Genomic DNA, 19,671 nt, shown 5'->3' with positions numbered 1-19,671 from the left:
GCTTCTTCTATGCCCACATTTCTGCAAACAGTCACTCTAAAATAAACCCTTTCCAAATCATCCGAATTTGAATGTGACATCTGCTTCTCAGACTGATAGAGCTCTCTACAAAACAGAGGTGGGAAGCTGAAAGACAAAGCCTTCTTTTCCCCTCCACCTGAAAAAAGGATCACAGATAGTATCCAAAGTACACTGGGCCCTAACACATAAAGTCCAAGTCAGATGAGATTTTTTTTTCTTAATGTGCTGTCTGTCATTAGAAATCACCTGCTTAAATAATAATGTAGGTATTTTTATTGACTTTAGGGGTCTTTTTCATCTTTGCTTTCTAATTATACTTACAGCTTTGAGTCTGTGGCCACAGTATTAGGGTCAGCTTATTAGTTGAAACCTGTCTTTGTCCATGATTTTGACTGCTCAGGATATCTACCTGTGTTGTGGTCAACAACATGTCATGTTTTTGTTTTTTCAAAGATTTTTCAGAGCTCAATATCTGAAAAGTATGACAAAGTTTAAACATTTGGGGTTCTTGGGGTTCCCCTTCCTTTTGCCAGTGACCTCAGCTCCTTCTCTCATTTCACCAGCTTCACGTTTAATAATTCTCTACTCCGAAGGCAGATTGCCCATTTATTTAACGTCTACCATCTACCAGGCATTGCACATTATTTTCATTCTGAAAGCAACCCTATGAGGCAGATCTAATTATCCCATTTTTATAATCAAGGAGACAGGCTCTGGAATGTGATCTATCCAATATGACCCAACCGGTGAGTGGCACAAGATGGGAAGGAAGGCACTAGGTCTCAGTGATCCCCAAGAGCGTGATCCACGCCACCTGGGATTCTGCTGCTGCCTGCTGCCCTTTGACCTGCTGCCCTTTGACCTGCTTACTCTTCCCCGCCGTGTGCCTTCACCTGGGTCTGTAATACTTAGCCTGGAATGCTGTTCCCACTGTGATCCTCCCTAGCCCTTGACTCAGACCTCACCTCCAACGTTTCTTCCATGGCTCACTTCACCCAACTGTGGGGCACGGCTGCTGACAGGTTAATAAACATAGGTATGAACAAATGCTTTCCAGAATTTCACTCAGAGATGGAAGCATCTCAGTTGTGGGCTGTTTCCATCTCCTGAGCTAGAACTTCGTTTCTTCCTTTTTTTCCTTCCTTTTATGTTGTGTTAATTTCTGGTGGGTGCACAGCATAGTGATTCATTTATAAAATATATATATATTTATAAATAAATTATACACACACATATACATATATATTTCTTTTCATATTCTTTTTTCATTATAGGCCATTACAAGGTATTGAATATAGTTCCCTGTACTATACAGAAGAAACTTGGCGTTTATCTATTTTATACACGGTAGTTAATATCTACAAATCCCAAGCTCCCAATTTAGAACTTCTGTTTCTTGAGGCTGAAACATATTTTTCTACTTCTTTGGCACCCTCATCTGACCGTTCCCACAGTCTATTTCAGTTCTCAGCACAGAGGACATCCTCAACAGATGCCACTGACTGACCAGGAGAATTAAAACACTGGAAATTTCAAAAAGTTTTGCCTGTGAAGGCGAAGTACATCATTCCTCCCCTGCTTTTCAAAGAAATATTTTCTAAAGAATACTGTATTTTCCCTTGTGATATTTTCCCTTGTGATTTCCCTGAGGAACTAAGCAGGAGATGTCAGAACTGTTGGTGGACAGATTTATTTGCACTCAGTGCTCTACTCTGTCTGTTGTGCCTTTATGAATTTTAAAGGAAAAAAAGAGAAATTTTTAGGTCAAGAATTCATCTGTTGAAAGGCTCTGTGCTAGAGCCTATGGGGAGGAGAGGCCTTGTGGCTTCATCAAGAGTCAGAACACTGCTTGTGTGTTTTGCCTCACCACTGACTTTCTTAGAAGGGGGCTTTGGCAGGGTTGTTTACTCTGATTCTATGCCTCAATATTTAAATCTCAAAATGAAGAGAGCTCCTTCTTGTCTAACAACATGGGGTTCAGGGCAAAAGGAGTCTGCAACTCAAAGATAAAACAGATTAATGTAATTTGAGGGGCCCTGGAGAGACTTCCCAGCCCCCAAACATCTCCCTTTGGCTTGCTCCTGGATAGAAAAAGAAACCTCACATTTATCTCATCTTCCGTTAGGCAGTGAGGGCCTGGTTAAAAATATAGATCTATTATCTAGGAAGATACAATACTATTTTGCCTTTATTCTAAGATGTATATTTCACCCACATTTTAATATTTCCAAATTGAGATGCATTTTTACAATCAGTGTGACTCTTTAATGCAGTAGTGCTTCTTTATTTCCCTTTAATAGTTGCTAAGTTCATCTTTATTAAATAGATAAGAACCTCTGAAAAACCTGTTAAAAACTGAGACACCTGGATCCCATAGGGACAAGTGCCGATTCAGGAGGTCTCAAATGTGATGAGGAATTTGCATTTGCAACAAGCATCCCAGGTGATTCTGAGCAGGTAGCCCTGCTTCAAGAGTACCCCAGTAATTTATTTGCTTAGTTCAGAGATTATGGTCTTTATGGGTCTTAGTTGTGAGTTTGTAAGGTGTGTCCTTAGAGGCTGCTTGGGTCCTCAGTCACTGGGTCTGCAGTTCAGGACCAGACAATGGGGAGAGAGCTCCCCTTCAATCATGGGTCCTGCATTTTCTCAGTTCCATTATGTTCTGCCATTTTTCCCTGAAATGCTCGTATTTTAGCATCTAAACTTCATCTCCCAGATGACTTTCACTTTCCAAGATTTCACAGTATTTATGTAGATTAGTAAGTTTCTGCCCTTGAGAAACTCACACTAGAATCAGCAGATCTTGCAAACTGACCTGAGCAAGATTACTGATGCTTAAATGGGAGCCACAGGAATCAGTAATGTCAGCTACTCTCCTCTACAACTGGGTTACTCAGTTATGATCAAAGTAAGCCACCGGCCAAATTCGGCTGCACCTACAGACACTTATTAAAAAGGAGAGTATATAACCTTGCATGCAAGGTTCTCTCAAAACAATTGCCAGGATTCCAGAGGTAGGATTCTGTCCCCAGCGTAGTCAGAATGGGGCAACCAGAATCCTTGAGTTCATGGCTAGACCCAAGGCCAAGTAAAGGCTTACCTCAGGCATCATCCTAAGGATACTGGTTATAATTCTAGCTGAACATGTATATCCTATTCGTGCAAGAGTAGAGGGTCTAATGCACTTCTTTTGAATATCTTTATATTTACCAAGGAGATCTCACTTCTGACTTTCATCATGTTAATCAGTTTCACCAACAAAAAAAAAAAGTTCTGACACAAACTATGCTAATTGGCAAAGTACTCATATTGATGGAGATGTGAATAACAGAAGTTCTTTGCCTCCGATTATGCATTCTTGATTAGAGTCCAGAAACTTTTGGTTAGAGCCTAAACTAGGTGATATACACATAAAATAGCACTGTATATTCAGAAGTATTTAAAAATAAATAGCAGCTCTCTTAAGATGGCATGAGTCTCCCACACACATTGTGGTACAAGGCAATAATGCCTCTGGCAAAAGTATGAAACCAGGCTCTGAGGACAGAGACAAGGGAGTGACTAATTCTCTCTGGCAGATGGGAAATGAAGGGGTAAGGACCAGAATATGCTCACAGAGGAGATGTCCCAAACTGAGTTTATTTAAATGAGTAGGAATGTGTCAGTTAAGCAGACTCGGGGTACACCCAGCAAAGGGAAACAGTGAGGGCCCAGCACGGAGTCTGGAGAAGCTACACACCTCCCTAGGGGAGGGTAGACTGATGAGCACATGATGATGATGGGGGAGATGGACTAGAACTAGCCAGGAAATAGACAACAAAGAACCTTCAAGTTCCTGCTCCACGGCTTGCTCTTTACCAGGTAGGCAATCAGAAGTGAGACAGCAATCTCTTCCCTACTCCAACTTTGGGTCAGAACATGGATCATCATACTGTGAGACCGACATAGATCCAACCTGGGCCAGGCTTCTTCCCAAGCCTTTCTGACTAAAATCCCAGAGCCCTGAATATCCACTCCATCCACACTGCGGTTTTTTTCCCATAAAAATCCGAGTAGAAAGGCCATGGTCCCTAGAGTCATTTACTGGTTGGATGAAAGGGTGACTTGGACAAATTTCTTTACCTCTCTGACCCGAGTGTCCTCATCTGTAAAACGGGGATAATTACTTCCTTCTAAGGATTGTTATAAAGGTCACAACAGTGCCTGGTAGAGGGGAAATGCTCAACTAATTTTATTTTTAGTGTCTGTGTCTTTTAAATCTTTATCATTATTTTTCCTTGTTTATGAATTCTTAGAAAGAATAAGATCTATGTTATACAAGTAGTATTTTATCTCTCTATAGCTAGAGATTACCATTCACTGACCTTGTGCCATAAATCTTATTCTAAATCCTTAAAAATCTGGAAGTTTAGCCCTGAGGCTACTTACCCAGCTAAATTCCATAAATCTCTCTTATCTGTCAGTTGGTCTTATCAGGGTTAGGCTCTCTTGTTTCCAGAAAAAACAACAAGGACTATTTTCTGTTTCTAGTCCCAGACGCAACAAGAAAATCACATATACCAGCTCTAAAGCTTTTTCCTTCCTGTTTTGTGTCTGTTCATACGTGTAACAGCTCTAAACTTTGAGAATCATGATGGCCAGTGGGCTGGCAGGGCTGCCTTTCACTGCCTGAGTTAGAACAAGGTTTAACCTAAATGCCCTTGGCAACTTTTCTTGCAGGAGAAGCACCTTTTTCAAAGGAAACCTCGTTAGCCCTAACAGGATTCTCAGTGAAGTCCCTACCAGGAAGTTCCTCCATACACATTCTCCTCTCATACAGCCCCTCCTCTCAGAAAAACAAACTCGGGTTAATGAAACAGAGCTATGTCCTTTTCTCTTACTGATCTGATTCTGAGCAGGATTTTAAACAGCCACTTTCTTGCTCTCTTTAAAGAGACTGACACTTTAATCCAGAGCTGCAAGCTGCAATCACTAGCACTTTAAATCAAATTTAAATTCTTATAGGCAGGTTTTCTGCTGATCCTCAATTTACCATTGGCCCTCCCAAGCTGCCCAATTGTGGCACAGCCCCTACATCACACACCATTACCCGCCTGCCCTTGAAGGCATCAGGGTAAACCCCATCCCAGGCACCCATCATTATAACCATTGCCACACTACAGGCAGCTTACCCCACTAACTAGCCACTTGGCAAAACCAGGATTGTTCACCCCATAATGGGAGTTTTGTTGTGGGGTGAGATGATGAGGGGGAAGAGCAAAGTTCTCTGACTATAGCCTGGATTAGGAGCCCTGGGGTAGGGAAACTGGTGGCTAGGGGCCCGCGTAACGCTGCTGTGTGGAATGTCACTGACTGGGCAAAATGATGACAGATTGCTTCCATCACCTTCCCCAGAGTCAGTGCAGGCCCTGGTGAAAACTGCAACAAAGGCAGCCTTTGTTACAGCCAGTGTCCAGGGACAGGAGAAGGAAGAGGGACCATGGCACTGTGTCATGTGGGAAAATTTCATGAATTAATTGATAACTGTCTATGTAAGGATACCATTTACAATTCAGTCATTCTCAAACTTTTTCAGTGAAATGTTCCCTAATCATAGAGGAAAGTAGATATATATGTACATATGGACAACAGTCTAGTATGCAGCCAGGCAGTCATCTGAAAGCTGAAATACCTGTAAAATGTATATAAATACTCCATTATATTCCATAATACAACTGTTTATTGTGACATAGTGTAATTTTCAACTTTAAAATTTTAGTTAAAATTGTGTGAAAAGCTAAGTAGTTTGAGCAAAATTGACCTCCGGGATGACAGTTGCTCCATGGCTCATACATACATCCCTGGTCCCTAGCACTCCATTGTGAAAAGCATAGCTCTACATTTTTCTACAGCCTTCAAATTAAATCTTTCTTTTAAAAAAAAATATCTAAACTCCAACTTTGAGTCTTTGCTCATACTCCTCCTTCCATGTAGGACATTTTTTTAGCCTTTCTCCCCATGAATTTCTCTCTACCTATGGCTTAAGTCCCAAGTAAAATACTACCTCCATAAATCCATCTCAAATTTTCTGAGTCAGAATGTATTTCCTTCTTCTCTGTATTCTTAAACCTGCCTCTATTTCAGTCGTTATCTTCCCACTTAAGTGCATAAGTAACTCTAAGGGAGAATGTGCATACATGCCTAAGAGCTTAGAAACACGATGGTTGCTTCCATCTCCTAGGTATGCTTTTCCCTCTGATTGCCCACTTTGTGCTTATTCTTGATGCTCAGATCTTAGCTGGGATGGCAACTCCTCAGGAAGGCCATCTGTGACCACCCAGACTAACGTCCATACCCAGTCATCTCTTGCCCTTCTTATCAGCATGACATTTTTTGTTTCTTTGTTAGTTTATTTATTGTGGTAAAATAGACAATATAAAATTTACCATTTCAACCATTTTTAAGTACACAATTCAGTGGCATTAAGCACATTCACAGCATTGCACAAGAATCCCCACTATCCATTTCCAGGACTTTTTATCTTCCCAAACTGAATCTCTCTACTCATTAAACAATAACTCTCCATTATCCCTCCCTCCAGCCCCTGGTAACCTCTATTACACATTCTGTCTCTATGAATTTTCATATTCTAGGTATCTCATATAAAGTGAAATTATATAACATTTGTCCTTTTGTGTCTGGCTCATTTCACTTAGCATAGTGTTTTCAAGGTTCATCCATGTTGTAGCCTGTGTAAGAACATTTCTTTTTAAGACTGAATTATATGTCATTGTACATCTATACTACATTTGGTTTATCCACTCATGCATCAAAAGACACTGTGTTGTTTCCACCTTTTTGCTATTGTGAATAATGCTGCTATGAAAACAGGTACACAAATATCTGTTTTAATCTCTACTTTCATTCTTTGGGGTGTAGACCTAGAAGTGGAATCGCTGGATCATGTGGTAATTTTATGTTTAACTTTTTGAGAAGCCACCATACTGTAAGCATGGCGTTTTTAAAATGCATGTTTGTCTGCTCCACTGGAATGAAACCTCCATTAAGAGCAGGGGTCCCGCATCTGGCTTTTCCCTCCTGCATCCCCAGCACCTAAAATAATGTCTGGTGCACAATGGACACTTAGAAGTTTTTGTTAGGTGAATGAATGAATTAGGTCTTCAGCAATTGTTAGTGTTCTTTCTCTTCTCTGCTCTATTCTCCCTAAATCTGTTGCAAACTCCTTGAGGGCAGGGCTAGGTCTTATTCATCTGTGTAACTCCAGCACTTAACACATTGAAGGCACCCATTAAATGCTTGTAGAGTTGAAATAAATTCCCATTCTTGCTTGTAGTTTTTCCCACTTGAGTTCTGTAGATTCGGCCTGATGATTATGGATTAGTAAGAATGGAGGGCTTTTCTTTGACTTTCCAGGGAGCAAAGAAAAGACCAAATGAGGCCCACACACCAGTCGCCTCCTGGGCATCTCTGACTGGGTTTTTCTCTTATCCTTTTCCCTTTGATTACTGGATTCTAACATATTCCAGAGCCAGGACTCAAGGAAGCACAAACAGCTGAAAAATCTGTTAAATTACATCATTTGCCTCTGAGAATTGAGGCATGCTGGTTGAGTCCTCGGTTCAGATAAAATACAAGTTCTGATATCCCAAGACTTCTTAAAATTTCAAGTAACATTCTTTGGATTAAAATTTTTAATGATTTTCAAGTAGTTCTGAGCCTGGTAATTCTCATTATACATGCCATATACAGGTAAACAATGTATTTTACCACTCCATTACAGACAATAAATTACATACACATTACATATTGCATTTTATGTATAATAATGGGGTGCTAAATGGGGATGGGAAAATCCAAGTAAAAATGCCCAACTGGCACCTGGAACCATTTCCATGGATTTTCTCCCCAGATCCTGCCAGCCTCCTTTACTGTCAGGAACACTCTATTTCAACCAGCAGCGCTGGAGACAGAGGAGAACGAGAAAAACTTCCTGGAATCTCAAAAACAGGCTCCAAAACTCTGCCAGACTACAACCTTTCTCCCAGTGGCCCCACCAACCCTCCCAGCTCTCTCCTGCCCTCTGTATCCGAGCCACTGGCCTTCCCCCGGGTCCTGCCTTCGCTGTCTGCTGCCTGGTGATCCCCAGACAGGCAGCCTTACTCTTAGGGCTTTACTACTGCCAAGGCTCTGCCTTGGGCGATGGCCATTCTAGTGGGTCCATGATTCTTCGGGGGCTTTGCTCACTCTGGGAGCTTTTTCTGACTCTTGGCTGTGAGGAGGGTGAGTGAGATTACTGTCTCTCAAATGGAAATGCTAGTTTCAGAAATTTGGCTAACAGTGAAACAGAATAGGGAGTTATATAAAACTCCAGCAGTGCCTTAAAACCACACCCCAAATCTGTCTCCAAATCCCTACTTGTCAATATGATCTTTTTCTTTTTTTAAATTAATAGACTATTTTTTAGAGCCATTTCAGGTTCACAGCAGAATTAAGCAGAAATCACAGAAAGTTTGCACATAGCCCTCCCCACCCACACATATATACTTCCCTACCCTCAATATCTCTCATCAATGTGGCATATTTGGTACAATCGATGAACCAACTCGGACACATTATTATCAACCAAAGTCCATAGTTTACATTAGGATTCACTCCTGATGTACATTCTATGAGTTTTGACAAATGCGATATGCTCTTTTTTCATTAAAAAATACTTTGAAATTTTTTTCCCAGTCATGTGTCATTATTACCTCATGCTGGAGCAGATGAGAAATGGGGGAAGAGGGAAGTGGACCACGTCTCAGCTGACAGGTCAGTGAGGAGGAAGCCTGCAGAGTGAGCAAGAAGGTCAAGGTCAAGAGAAGCAGAAGGCAGAGGTGGAGACCAGGTGGGAGGATGATGCCAAGTGAACTTCATCTGCCATCTCCCCTCCCCTGCCAGCCCCAAATTACACCTCCCCTTTCTGGTGCTACTGCCAGTTACTGGTTACTAGCTGCCCTGGAGCAAAGCCTCTCTAATAGAACAGGACAGAAAGGATAGTCAGAGCTCTCCTGGCAGGCGGGGCTGCTCCCTGCCCCCAGGCCACGTGTAGGTTCTGGTCTTAGGATAAGAACAGAAATGCCTGCCTGGATGTTCCAAAGGAATAAGTAAAAACAAAGACTGCCCTCATGCTCTCTCACTGCTAGAGTCCAGCAAATACTCAGGCCCAGAGGAGAGATACAAAAGGTCTCAGAGTGCCTGGCATACCCTGGGTACCCAATTCATATGTGTCAAATGAATGCATTGATAGACACACACACACACACACACACACACACACACACACACACACACACACACACACACACACACACACACACACGATGGATGGATAATAGGAAGTTGCCATAGTTCATCCCTTTTTGACCTACTCACCTGAGTCTGATCTACGGCCCTTTCCTGGCACCAGTCCCAGCTACTCACTCATTTCCAAGCACATAGCACCTGGGGAACCACTGTAGGAATGGGGCAGGAAGGGGCACAGCCATTCCTACTGTAAGCTCGTAGCGGTAATGGTTGCAGGCCTACAAAAATCTACAGAGGATAGAGTAGGTGTTCTCTGTCCCATTGACATATACACCTGAGACATAGAAAGTAGACTGTGGCCTGCTAAGGCCATAGAACAGGCAGTTGGTGGCTGTGGAAGTTCTCAGAGTTCAGGGTATCTGGCTCCTGAGCTAGAACACTCTCCTACAGCCTCCTACAGTCCACTGCCATTGGATGTGTTGCCAGAAGATCAGCCCCTGTCCCTGGTGGGCCAGATTGAAAGTCAGAGACCAGGTCTTAGAGCAGAGAAGAAAAGAAACAACTCTATTACTTTGCCAGGCAAAGAGGACTCACAGCAGGCTAGTGCCTTCAAAACTGCAAACTCACCTTGGGGATGGGGTAGGGTGATGACATAGCCAGAGCTCAAACAATAAATCATCGATAACAATCAACAGAATCATTTTCCCGTCATAAGACTTAAGAGTGGTGTCCTGATGCCTCCCGGACTAATTCTATAGAGGCTACCGGTTGTCACTTCTTCGATCTCTTTATCTTGTAAGCATCCAAGGCATGGTCTTCTTGGTAATTCAGGCCATTTTGTAAGGTTACAGTTCTATGACCTTCTCCCTGGAGAACAACTCAGAAACCAAGTGTGATTATTACTTTTGATTACTGGAATAAAGCAGAAACAGTACAATTAATAGCTTTATTTTAACAATGGGCCTGGAGCTGTGAGTAGCAACCAGTCAGACAAGTCAGTTGACCATTTTAAGGGCAAACATAAAAGGAAGCAAAATGTTAGCCTAAACGTGGCCATTTTATTAATTCTCTTTCAGACAGAGCTAGCAGTGAATGTGAACTTGACTTCTTTTTCTTCTTCTTTTTTTATTGAAGTACAGTCAGTTTACAATGCTGTGTCAATTTCTGGTGTACAGCATAATGTTTTAGTCATACATATATTTATTTTCATTATAGGTGACTACAGTATATTAAATATAGTTCCCTGTGCCATACAGAAGAAACTTGGTGTTTATTTTATATATACTAGTTAATATTTGTTACTAATTACCTGTCTCTCACTGTTGGGGGAAGAGCTCTTTCCTGCTCATCGTCCTAAAGAGGGCAAACAACAACAAAATTAGCCAAACAAGCCAGCCCTGAGTAAAGTCCCAGAGTGAAGGCCTTTTGTTTGCTTTTTGCTTTCAGCGTCTCCCAGGTCCCTTTACCTCCATCAGGAATGCTCTATTTATTCCTGAGGAGTCTTTTTGGTAGAAAGTGGAGGAGAGAGAGATGGCACACTGGCCCTCAGGCAGAGAAGCCTCTGATAACCTCATTCATATTGTTACACAATTCCTTTGTAAAGTAGGACTACATCCTAAGAGAAGTCTTGTACTGGGTAAATGACTTTATCCTCTTTTTCACAGGCATTTGCATTTTAAAAAGGGAACACCAGGATTCTGGAATGACCTTCTCTAATAGCAGTGCTGTTGGCACCGCCCAGGGACTTTGGAGGTCAGGGATCTTTCCAGCTGGTGGTTGCCACCTACTCTGACCACAAGGCCAGTCCAGCAGCCTAGAAGAGCTTTGGGAGGGAGGAAACGGAAGAAGGCGTCCACTGGTAGAAGCACCACATTGGGAAATGTCACCTTCTTAACTTAATCTCTCTGACTCACATCCTGGTTGAGGGGGCAGGTAGGTGAAGAGGAGCAAAAAATACTTCGAGAGAATTCAAGGATCTAACCTGCTTTCTAAAATCAAAACCAAAGTTGATAACATTCAGTTAAGTAAGAAAAAAAAAAAATAGAACATGGCCATGAGTAACTGCTCTCCCCTGGATCGATGCAAAGTCACAGATTCCTACCCTCCTCTCCTTCAGTTTTCTGGAGGCTGTCTGCTTGTGTCTCATCTCTTCTCCCCACATCCAGAGACTCCGGTTGCTTTGCACAATTGTAGGTCCAGACCAAAGCTGGGTGTAATACATACTGCTGAGGACAAGCCTTCCTTAGACTGAGGACAAGTCTCTATACCAGAGATGGGCTCCTCTCCCCCAACTCGCTACCCACCCTCAACCTGAGATGACAGTTCCAGCTCCCATGCAAGTGAGGCCAGCCTGACTGTCCCTTGCTGCCTGGTCCATTGGCCAGTTATCTTTGCTCTTTCTTCAGAGATGCCTCATGAGATTTGTTATTAAACTGTCCATGATTTTAGTACCAGCTGCTGCCAACATATGTAAGACAGGAGTAAATATTTCACTGGCATAAAGTTGACAGACAGCTCAGTCTATATCTGAATTTCAACCAACGGTGGGCCCCCAGTCCAATGGCAGGTGTCCTGATAAAAGACACATGGAGGAGAGACAAGGCACAGAGAAGAGGAGAAGGAAATGTGACCACGGAGGCAGAAATCAGAGTGATACACCTGCAAGTCCAGGAAACCACCAGATGCCAGGAGAGGCGAGGAACAGAATCTCCCCTAGAGCCTCTGCAGGGAGTGCAACCCTGCTTTCTCCTTATTTCCAACTTCTGGCCTTCAGAACTGTAAGAACTGTTATTTCAAGCTGCCCAGATTGTGGTAATCATTTCCTCTGATAAAATATAAGTAAAAGACAGTACCGGCGTCCAATCTATCCCAAGATCTGGGAAGTCATATGGTCCAACAGATGCACACATCTTGCTAGTAAGTGATGGTGGTTATTTAAGAATGAAATGAGAGTACTTTTTCTTTCAAGTTATTTGTTTTAGTTTTTCAGTTGGCATCTAAGTTGTTAGGACCTCTGTATATGAATTAAATTGTTTGCATACAACTACTTAATAAATAGAATTTTTAGGCATTTCTTTTGGCCTAGGGACACTGAAGAAATTTCTAAGACAGTGTGCTATGAAACAAGTGTGGGAACTTATGACACTGGGTGCTGGTGTCAGAAGCCCAGGTACCCTGGATTTTGCTTCTTTGTATCTCTAGCCGATTGCTTTCTTGCACCTGGTCCAAGAGGGACCTCTACATAGAAAGGAGAAGGGGCAAAGCCAGGGGGGGTGATGGGGGAGGGGGCAGATACACCTTCACTTTAAGGGCACAACCTGGTGGATGGACTTACCATGTTTTTTCTCAAGCCATTGGCCTGAATGAAGTCACGTGTCCATGCTTAACTGCAAAGGGGGGCAGGGACATTCAAATTGTCCCCTAGGTTCCCAGATAACAATAGGGGTGCTTTATTAGTGTCACAAGAACAGGGAATGGATATAGGGGGTAACCTGCAGCCTCTGGCTCCGACCACATGAATGGAGAGCATGGAGCTGTATTGCTTCTTTCTCAATAACTGGTAATATCATCAACAGTAATAGTAATTGCTAAGTGGACTGAAGGAGAGCAGGAGGCTCTGGGGGCAATGAAGGGCACAATAAAAGGGATTGGAACACCGGCAGCCCAACAGAAGGGGCACATGGTGTGCAGGTATATATGGTAGGTACCATATAGAGACAGCACAGTAAGAGTTTTATTGCTTTATTTTCTTGCCTTTTAGGAGTTACCAACAGTCTTCAGTCTACAGAGGTAAAAACATTAATTCACATTTGGAGCACAGTCTTGTTCTGGTAAGAGTTACTTTCTGTTCCAGGGGAAGACAGTAATAGATTACATCTTTGGTTTCTTCAGACTTATTATTTATGTGTTATTAATTGCTTCCCTAACACTTGTTTACATACCAATTTTAACATAAGAACCAACAATGTCCTTCTTTTTTTGAGACTCAAAGTTACTAAAAGATACTGGTTGGACTACCATAGCCTGGACCAAAGCTTGATGACAGAGAAAGGCAATGGATTCTTATATTTAAATAATTCACTATGAGAGTAATAGTTGGCTGGATTAATGGGTTGGCTGTTCCACCAACATTTGGATACCCAAGGGGAAAACCTGTCGGGAGGGGCAAGACTTCAACCCTGCCACCTGGAGTTGGGCGTAGTGGGCTTCCTCCCTAGAGAAGGGGGCTGTTTTGGAAGAGTCAAAATAGTTTGCCGTTAACCTTACAGAGTACTTTCCTTTTTCCCCAACAAGGGTCCCTTCCTCTGCTATATTTGCATCTATACATATATGTCTGTTCATGCATCATGTCACTGCTCCTATCACAGGCTCTGTCCCACCTTGGCTTTCTCCACAGCATCATCTGACCAGACTGTAGTTATCAGTGAAGGGTTTAGGGGTGTCTAGAGGACATTACAATGTAGAAGAACTTACAACCTGACACTAAGCCACTTGCAGAGTCCTAGGTAGTGGGACCTTTGTTTATGCTCCTGCTACAGTCGCACCCTTACCAAAAAATTTGTCCCTCACTCTTGGGACTCTCTCCTACCAATCTCTCACAAGCCAGGCCCAGCAATTCACTCACAGTTGCCATCTAACTCAGGGAAGTCCCGTGTCCCTTTATTCAGGGTCACAGAGGCCAGTGTGACAGAAGACCAAGAGGGTGGGACCAGGCCTCTGTGGCTCCCATCCCACCCCACCCACTCAGCACAAAAGGATGCACAACCTTTGAGCTCTCCTGCTGCCCAATCCTGTGTGGCAGTTTCCCCACTCAGCCCTCCCAAGCAGAGAGCTGGAAGTTCATCAGGACATGTAGATCATTACATTACTTTTTGACCTTCTTCATTTTATCCATGAGTAAATGGCAAAGGCATCAGGTACATAGTCAAAGAAATGTGCCAGCCCCCCCAGCCTGGATAGGAAATGCAGAGTCGAGTAACACGAAGTCATTTCCACAGCTCACCCCAGGATGGGTCTTAGTACTTGGGGTTTGGTGGCCTTCCAAGACCACCCACCCACATGAAGCAAAACTGGGCCTCCTCATTCTTCTGGTGGTTAACTATTGGAACACACACACAAACCTCCCAATTCTAAAGAAGAGAAAGAAACGTTTTTTATAAGTGCCGTGTCACGGAATTAAGTGGGCTGACGACAGCTTCTTCTTGTTGTTCATGACATTTCTGTATCCCAAACCATCTCCCACAGGCCCTCAATGCATAGACAGCTGGCCCATTATTAATCTTTCCAAACATCAAGTCCATAAACACCAGTGGCCACCCTCCAGCTACGCGAAGAGCTGATTGAAACTTTGAAATCATGGCTTTTTTACCGCGGACCAGATAAAACTTATAGGTGAGGTATCCTCCTCTCTTGGCTCCATAAGCCATTGGGGCTTATTTACGGATTGATTATTCCCCTTGACCCAGAGTACACCCCAGCACTGAGGGAAAGTTCTGTTAAAAAGCTGTAACATCAGGAACCCAGAAGTAGCCTCTCTTCTGGCTGAGAAGCCCTTGCAGGACTGACAACAGCTGTGAAGGGGCTGTCCTGGATCGCCCGTGCTGCAGTGGGTTACCAGCATCAGGCTTTGGTGGTTACATGGGTACAGCTGAGGGCATGTGGGAGCTGGGAACCCCAGAAAGGTGAGAAGATCCAGGATGGTCCTTTGAGATCAAGTAGGCACTTCTGGGTCTCCAGGCTGGTCCACAGGGAAGGAATAGGATTCTGGACTTTCCTAATCTGGACATGCGGGTCCTCAAATGGCATTTTCCGAGGCAATGGGTGGAATTACATTTCTTACATACCCAAATGGAGAAGTGGGACATATGGTTCAATACAACTTATTTTATTGTTGAAAAAAATGCTAGGAGGTGGTACTATTTTTATTTCCATTTTATATAGAAGGAAAGTACAGTTTAGTAGAGTAACTTGTCCAATGCCACATGGCTAATAAGTGGGAAAAATTAGATCTGAAACCAGGTTTTCTGGCTGTTCTTAATCAGTATGTCCCCCTGCCACTCAGGGCTGTCAACAAGGAGTGACTGACATCATCATGACACAACTTCTCTGTGTGACCAGCCCTGGATCATGCTAAGCCTGAGCCTCCCCTACAAGAAAGGGAAGACTCAGAACCAGACCTGGCTCCTGAAATGAGCCCCACTAGATGCTCAGTGTTTTCTTTCAATAAGTACTAACCAAATACCTACAATGCTGTCAGGAGTATGCTCAGCTTTTAGGCAGTAACATGTCTAACAGGATCCATGCTTTCTAAAATACCTTGCCATCTGGTTGGGGAAACAGGAACAGCACGGGTAATGGTGAATGATACAAGGCAGTTTACAATGAAGGATTAAATTGTATGTTACTGACTATAATTTTTATAGCAGTTCAGAGAAGAAAGAGGTGAATATGGGCTGTTCTGACTCAGGGAAGGCTTTATAAAGAGGGATTTGAACCAAACTCTCAAGGACAGATAAGATTTGGAAGGGGAATAAACTTACTAATCCTCTCCCCCACAACCAAATCATATAGTTGGTTTATTTCTTTTAAAGCCACTGATAGTAAGCTGTGTTTTGCTTTTCTTTTTTGAAAATTTCTAAATAGATTCTACATTTAGAACAAGTGATATAAACACAAAATTTAAAAAAAAATGTTACCACTGAAACCATCTAACTTTGTGTCATGAATTTTTATAGTCAATGCTCATGGGATGTCTTGTGATTTCCTAAGAGTGACTGTTCTGACCTAGTCACAAATAATTTAAGACACAGGCAACAGCTGCCATTTGAGAGGTTTTGTTTGGTTTGTTTTTTTTTTTTTTTTTTGATATAATAAAGAGTATAAGATTAAGATGCCTAGTTCCAGGGGCCTATTTTGTTTCCTAATTTTTAAGAAGACAGAAGTCTTCAAAACTTTGAAAGCAGAGTTTTAGCCATGACCTGAGTTTTACTCCACAAAGCCCTCTACTTCCCATTTCTAAGGAGGCCCTATGCCCAGGCCTGGGCCAGGGCCAGAGGCAAACTCTCATAGGCAACCTGAACAACATGTTGGCTTTCTTGACTCTCAGATCCCAGAACGATGCTCTGCGAAGAGCCAGAAGTGCCACCGCCTTGGCAGGGGCCCTGAGCTCAGTCTGGTGAGTAAGTGCCAACTGGCGGTGATGGTGGTGGTGTCTCTGGATTTGTCCCCTAATACAGCATGCTCTACATCTTTAGATCTGAACTGGCATTGACAATTGGATGTTTTGCTACAGTGCAACAGTAACTGAACTGATTGGGTTAAATAAAATCACTACCATTCACATGGCAGACTTTGATAGAGAAAATGTTTTAGGGGAGGTTCCATCTGGACAAGAGATGCCCAAATGGCTGGCTCCCCACAGTCTTGCTAGACTTTACCAGACTGAGGATCCTTGTTGATTGCTGACTGATTGTAAGCAGGAAGCTCCCCTTACCCACCGGTACAAGGGAGGGAGAAGGGAGCCCTGGGAGCAGGGTGGGTAAGGCCACAGTGCAGAGGAGAGCCCAGGAAGAAGCAAACAAGTCGTTCGTCCTCATGTACTCCCAAGTGAACCTGGTCCGGGTCTTATTCCTTCAATCTCCCTTTCAGCTTGGTGGTGTTCTGGAGTCTGTAATCCCAGAGTGAAAAAGCAACTCCAGCCAAATTCCTAAAACACTTATTCTTTTCCTAGACTATTGCTCCTAACTAGTCCCTGCCCTATTCTTCCCCACAGAGTGAAATCACATTAGTCTTCCCAAATATAACTTGGTACACAGCTCTCTTCAGGGTTTGTTCATGGTATGCCTTGACACAGAGAGGATATAGACGAGAACTCCAGGCAACGGAATTCACCACAGTGCCCTTTAAATGACAAAGTACACCACAGTGCCCTTTAAATGACCCTCTGCCTCCTTGGGACTAGGGGTCAGCTTTTTTTGATAGGACTTTACCCTTTCTCTCTGCTTTTCTAGCTCCATTGCTTCCTCAGCATCCTTTTTGAGTCCCACTTCCTCCACTAAGCCCCCTGCACAGCCCTTTCCTGAGGAACCCCTGGCCCCAGCTTCACACCACTTAGGACAGTCAGTGCTCACTTTTGAGCAAAGTTTCCCCCAGAACAAAGGTTGAAAGTCCTAAGCTCTCTCCCACTGTGTCATAGGAAATTGGTTTTTGAATGTCCCCAAGAAACATCTCACTCTTCTACCTTGTCAGAACACCCTGCCTCTGAGTTCTTGTGGTCAGAGGTTGTGTCTCACTCTTCTCAACCGTTGTCTTAGACAGGTTGGCACTTAGGATGTGCTCACTTGATATTTTGGGAAAAAGTGAAGAAAGTGGTCTTTTTTTTCTCTTTCTGCACTTGTAATTCATAGACAAATCTACACTTGCAAGGAGACTCGGAAATAACACATAAATTGACTTGAAATCTTAGTGCACTTTAAAAAATCTATTCCCAGTCTTTAGTCAAAGAGAAGGCGTGTTTTTTACCTATCTGTCAAATGAATAAAATAATTCAGAGCTACAATTGCTTGGCTCTTAGGAGCTTTAAAATCATGAACGTGAATCATAAATTGTAGAAGTAAGCTCCTAACAAAAAATGAGAGAGCAACAGAGCGAGTGCAGTCCCACTGAGAGCCAATTAGCCCATTTCTTACTCAATCCATGAATTTCAGACTTTTAAAATAAGAACCATCAAAACAAACCTTTTGAGACCTGCTAAATGTGGCAGTCCTGCAAAAGTGTATATAAAATACAGATGTAAATCCAAACTTAATAAGGGGAAAATGACAGAGGATAGTAAAGCTGGTCTTTGCAGAGCTTCTCTGTAAATGCATTTTATTTTATTGACCAGTTTTATAACCCTTATCAGGCAAATGCCTACCTTGGATCTGTGTGTGTGTGTGTGTGTGTGTGTGTGTATTCCAGCTGGTGTAACCTGAGACAGGCTGTATGAACTCCTTAAATAATTAAATATGTCTGTATGTGGACAAACAAATGCATTATTGACAGATGACTGTTGGGTCCACCTGTCAAATGCTAAAACATTTTATTCTTAAGGACAATATATTTCTTTTGTTCAACTCCTATATTTTGAAACTACTGTTTCTTTGTTTTTCAAGGAAAAAAATTCTTGAAAGGGAAGAAAATGTACCTTGCAACACTCCTAAGGCCAGCCACACACACACCTCCATCTTCAGGACTTTGCCAGTGAGCCCTCTTGGAAACATCCTAACATTCTACCCCATCTTTGATTAATTTCCCTTTCCAATCCACAGTCCTTCTAGTCTCTAAGTGCTGTTGATTTTACTCCTAAAACATGTGTATTTTCCTCTGCATGTCTATTAACTAGACCCTTATATCACCTTACACTTGGGGAATTGCAGGAAGATTGAATTGTTTTAGCTTTTCCCAATCTCTCCAACTCCAAGCCACTCAAACCAGATGGATTAAGTGAACAAGTGACTGATAAAAGGATAGAGAGAGGGAATAAGTGAAATTTGTTTTATTAAAATAACTGAATTAGCTCCTGATTCTATAATCACTTTCTTTGCTATTTAAGCAAAAAAAAAAATTAATATACTTACTGGCCAAAATATGTGTGATACTCTCCCAGACACTGTTAAGGGGTGCAAAGTATATATATATGACATGGTTTTTTACATCAGGCCATTTTTTTTGAAGTATAGTCTGTTTACAATGTTATGTTAATTTCTGGTGTACAGCATAGTGATTCAGTTACATATATGTGTATATATATACACACAGACACATATATACACATACATATATATATGTGTGTATATGTGTATATATATATGTGTGTATATGTGTATATATATATATTCCTTTTCATATTCTTTTTCATTATAGGCTATTACAAGATACTGGATATAGTTCCATGTGCTATACAGTAAGTCCTTGTTGTTTATCTATTTTATATATAGTAGTTAGTATCTGCAAATTCCAAACTCCCAATTTATCCCTCCACCCCTACCTTTCCCCTCTGGTTGAGGTGGGAAGCCCCATGAAAAAGAGGGCAGGACCCCCAGGCAGGGCCACTACCCTCCTGCCAGCACCATTTGGTTCCCTGGCCCTGCAGCATTATCTCGCTTTTTAAACTCTGAAAAGGCTTACTTCTAGGAAAGCGGAACTTATCCCTAAGATTCTATTGGCTCCCTGAGCTAACTCTGGATTTGTCCATTTCCCTACTCCTGATAGGTCCATTTCCCTCACTCCTGATTGTTCTATTTTCCTCACTCCTGATTGGTCCATTTCTCTCACTCCTGATTGGTCCATTTCTACAAAGTTTGTTCCTAATTAGTCACCTTTGTT

At 42.4% G+C, this 19,671-nt stretch overlaps 1 protein-coding gene across 2 annotated transcripts in view; it reads right to left on the bottom strand.

Moving 5' to 3' along the window:
- Positions 1–5,845: 5,845 nt before the first annotated feature.
- SNX18 (sorting nexin 18) overlaps positions 5,846–19,671 on the bottom strand; it is a 64,130-nt gene continuing 50,304 nt past the window's right edge. Inside the window, exons 2-4 of one of the 2 annotated variants that reach the window (XR_010378289.1) lie at positions 10,616–10,659; positions 9,934–10,173; positions 5,846–8,849 (exon numbers count right to left, since the gene is read on the bottom strand). Coding sequence is in view for 1 of the 2 variants with exons in the window: in XM_064480620.1 (XP_064336690.1) it covers positions 10,652–10,659 (8 nt within the window). In the remaining variant the exon portion in view is untranslated. Of the gene's footprint in view, positions 8,850–9,310; positions 10,174–10,615; positions 10,660–19,671 lie in introns of those variants that run through there. The other variant, XM_064480620.1, reaches the window with a different exon arrangement.

This window comes from Camelus dromedarius, chromosome 3 (assembly GCF_036321535.1).
Source record: "Camelus dromedarius isolate mCamDro1 chromosome 3, mCamDro1.pat, whole genome shotgun sequence".
NCBI lineage: Eukaryota > Metazoa > Chordata > Mammalia > Artiodactyla > Camelidae > Camelus > Camelus dromedarius.
This window is presented reverse-complemented; position numbering and strand designations above follow the sequence as displayed.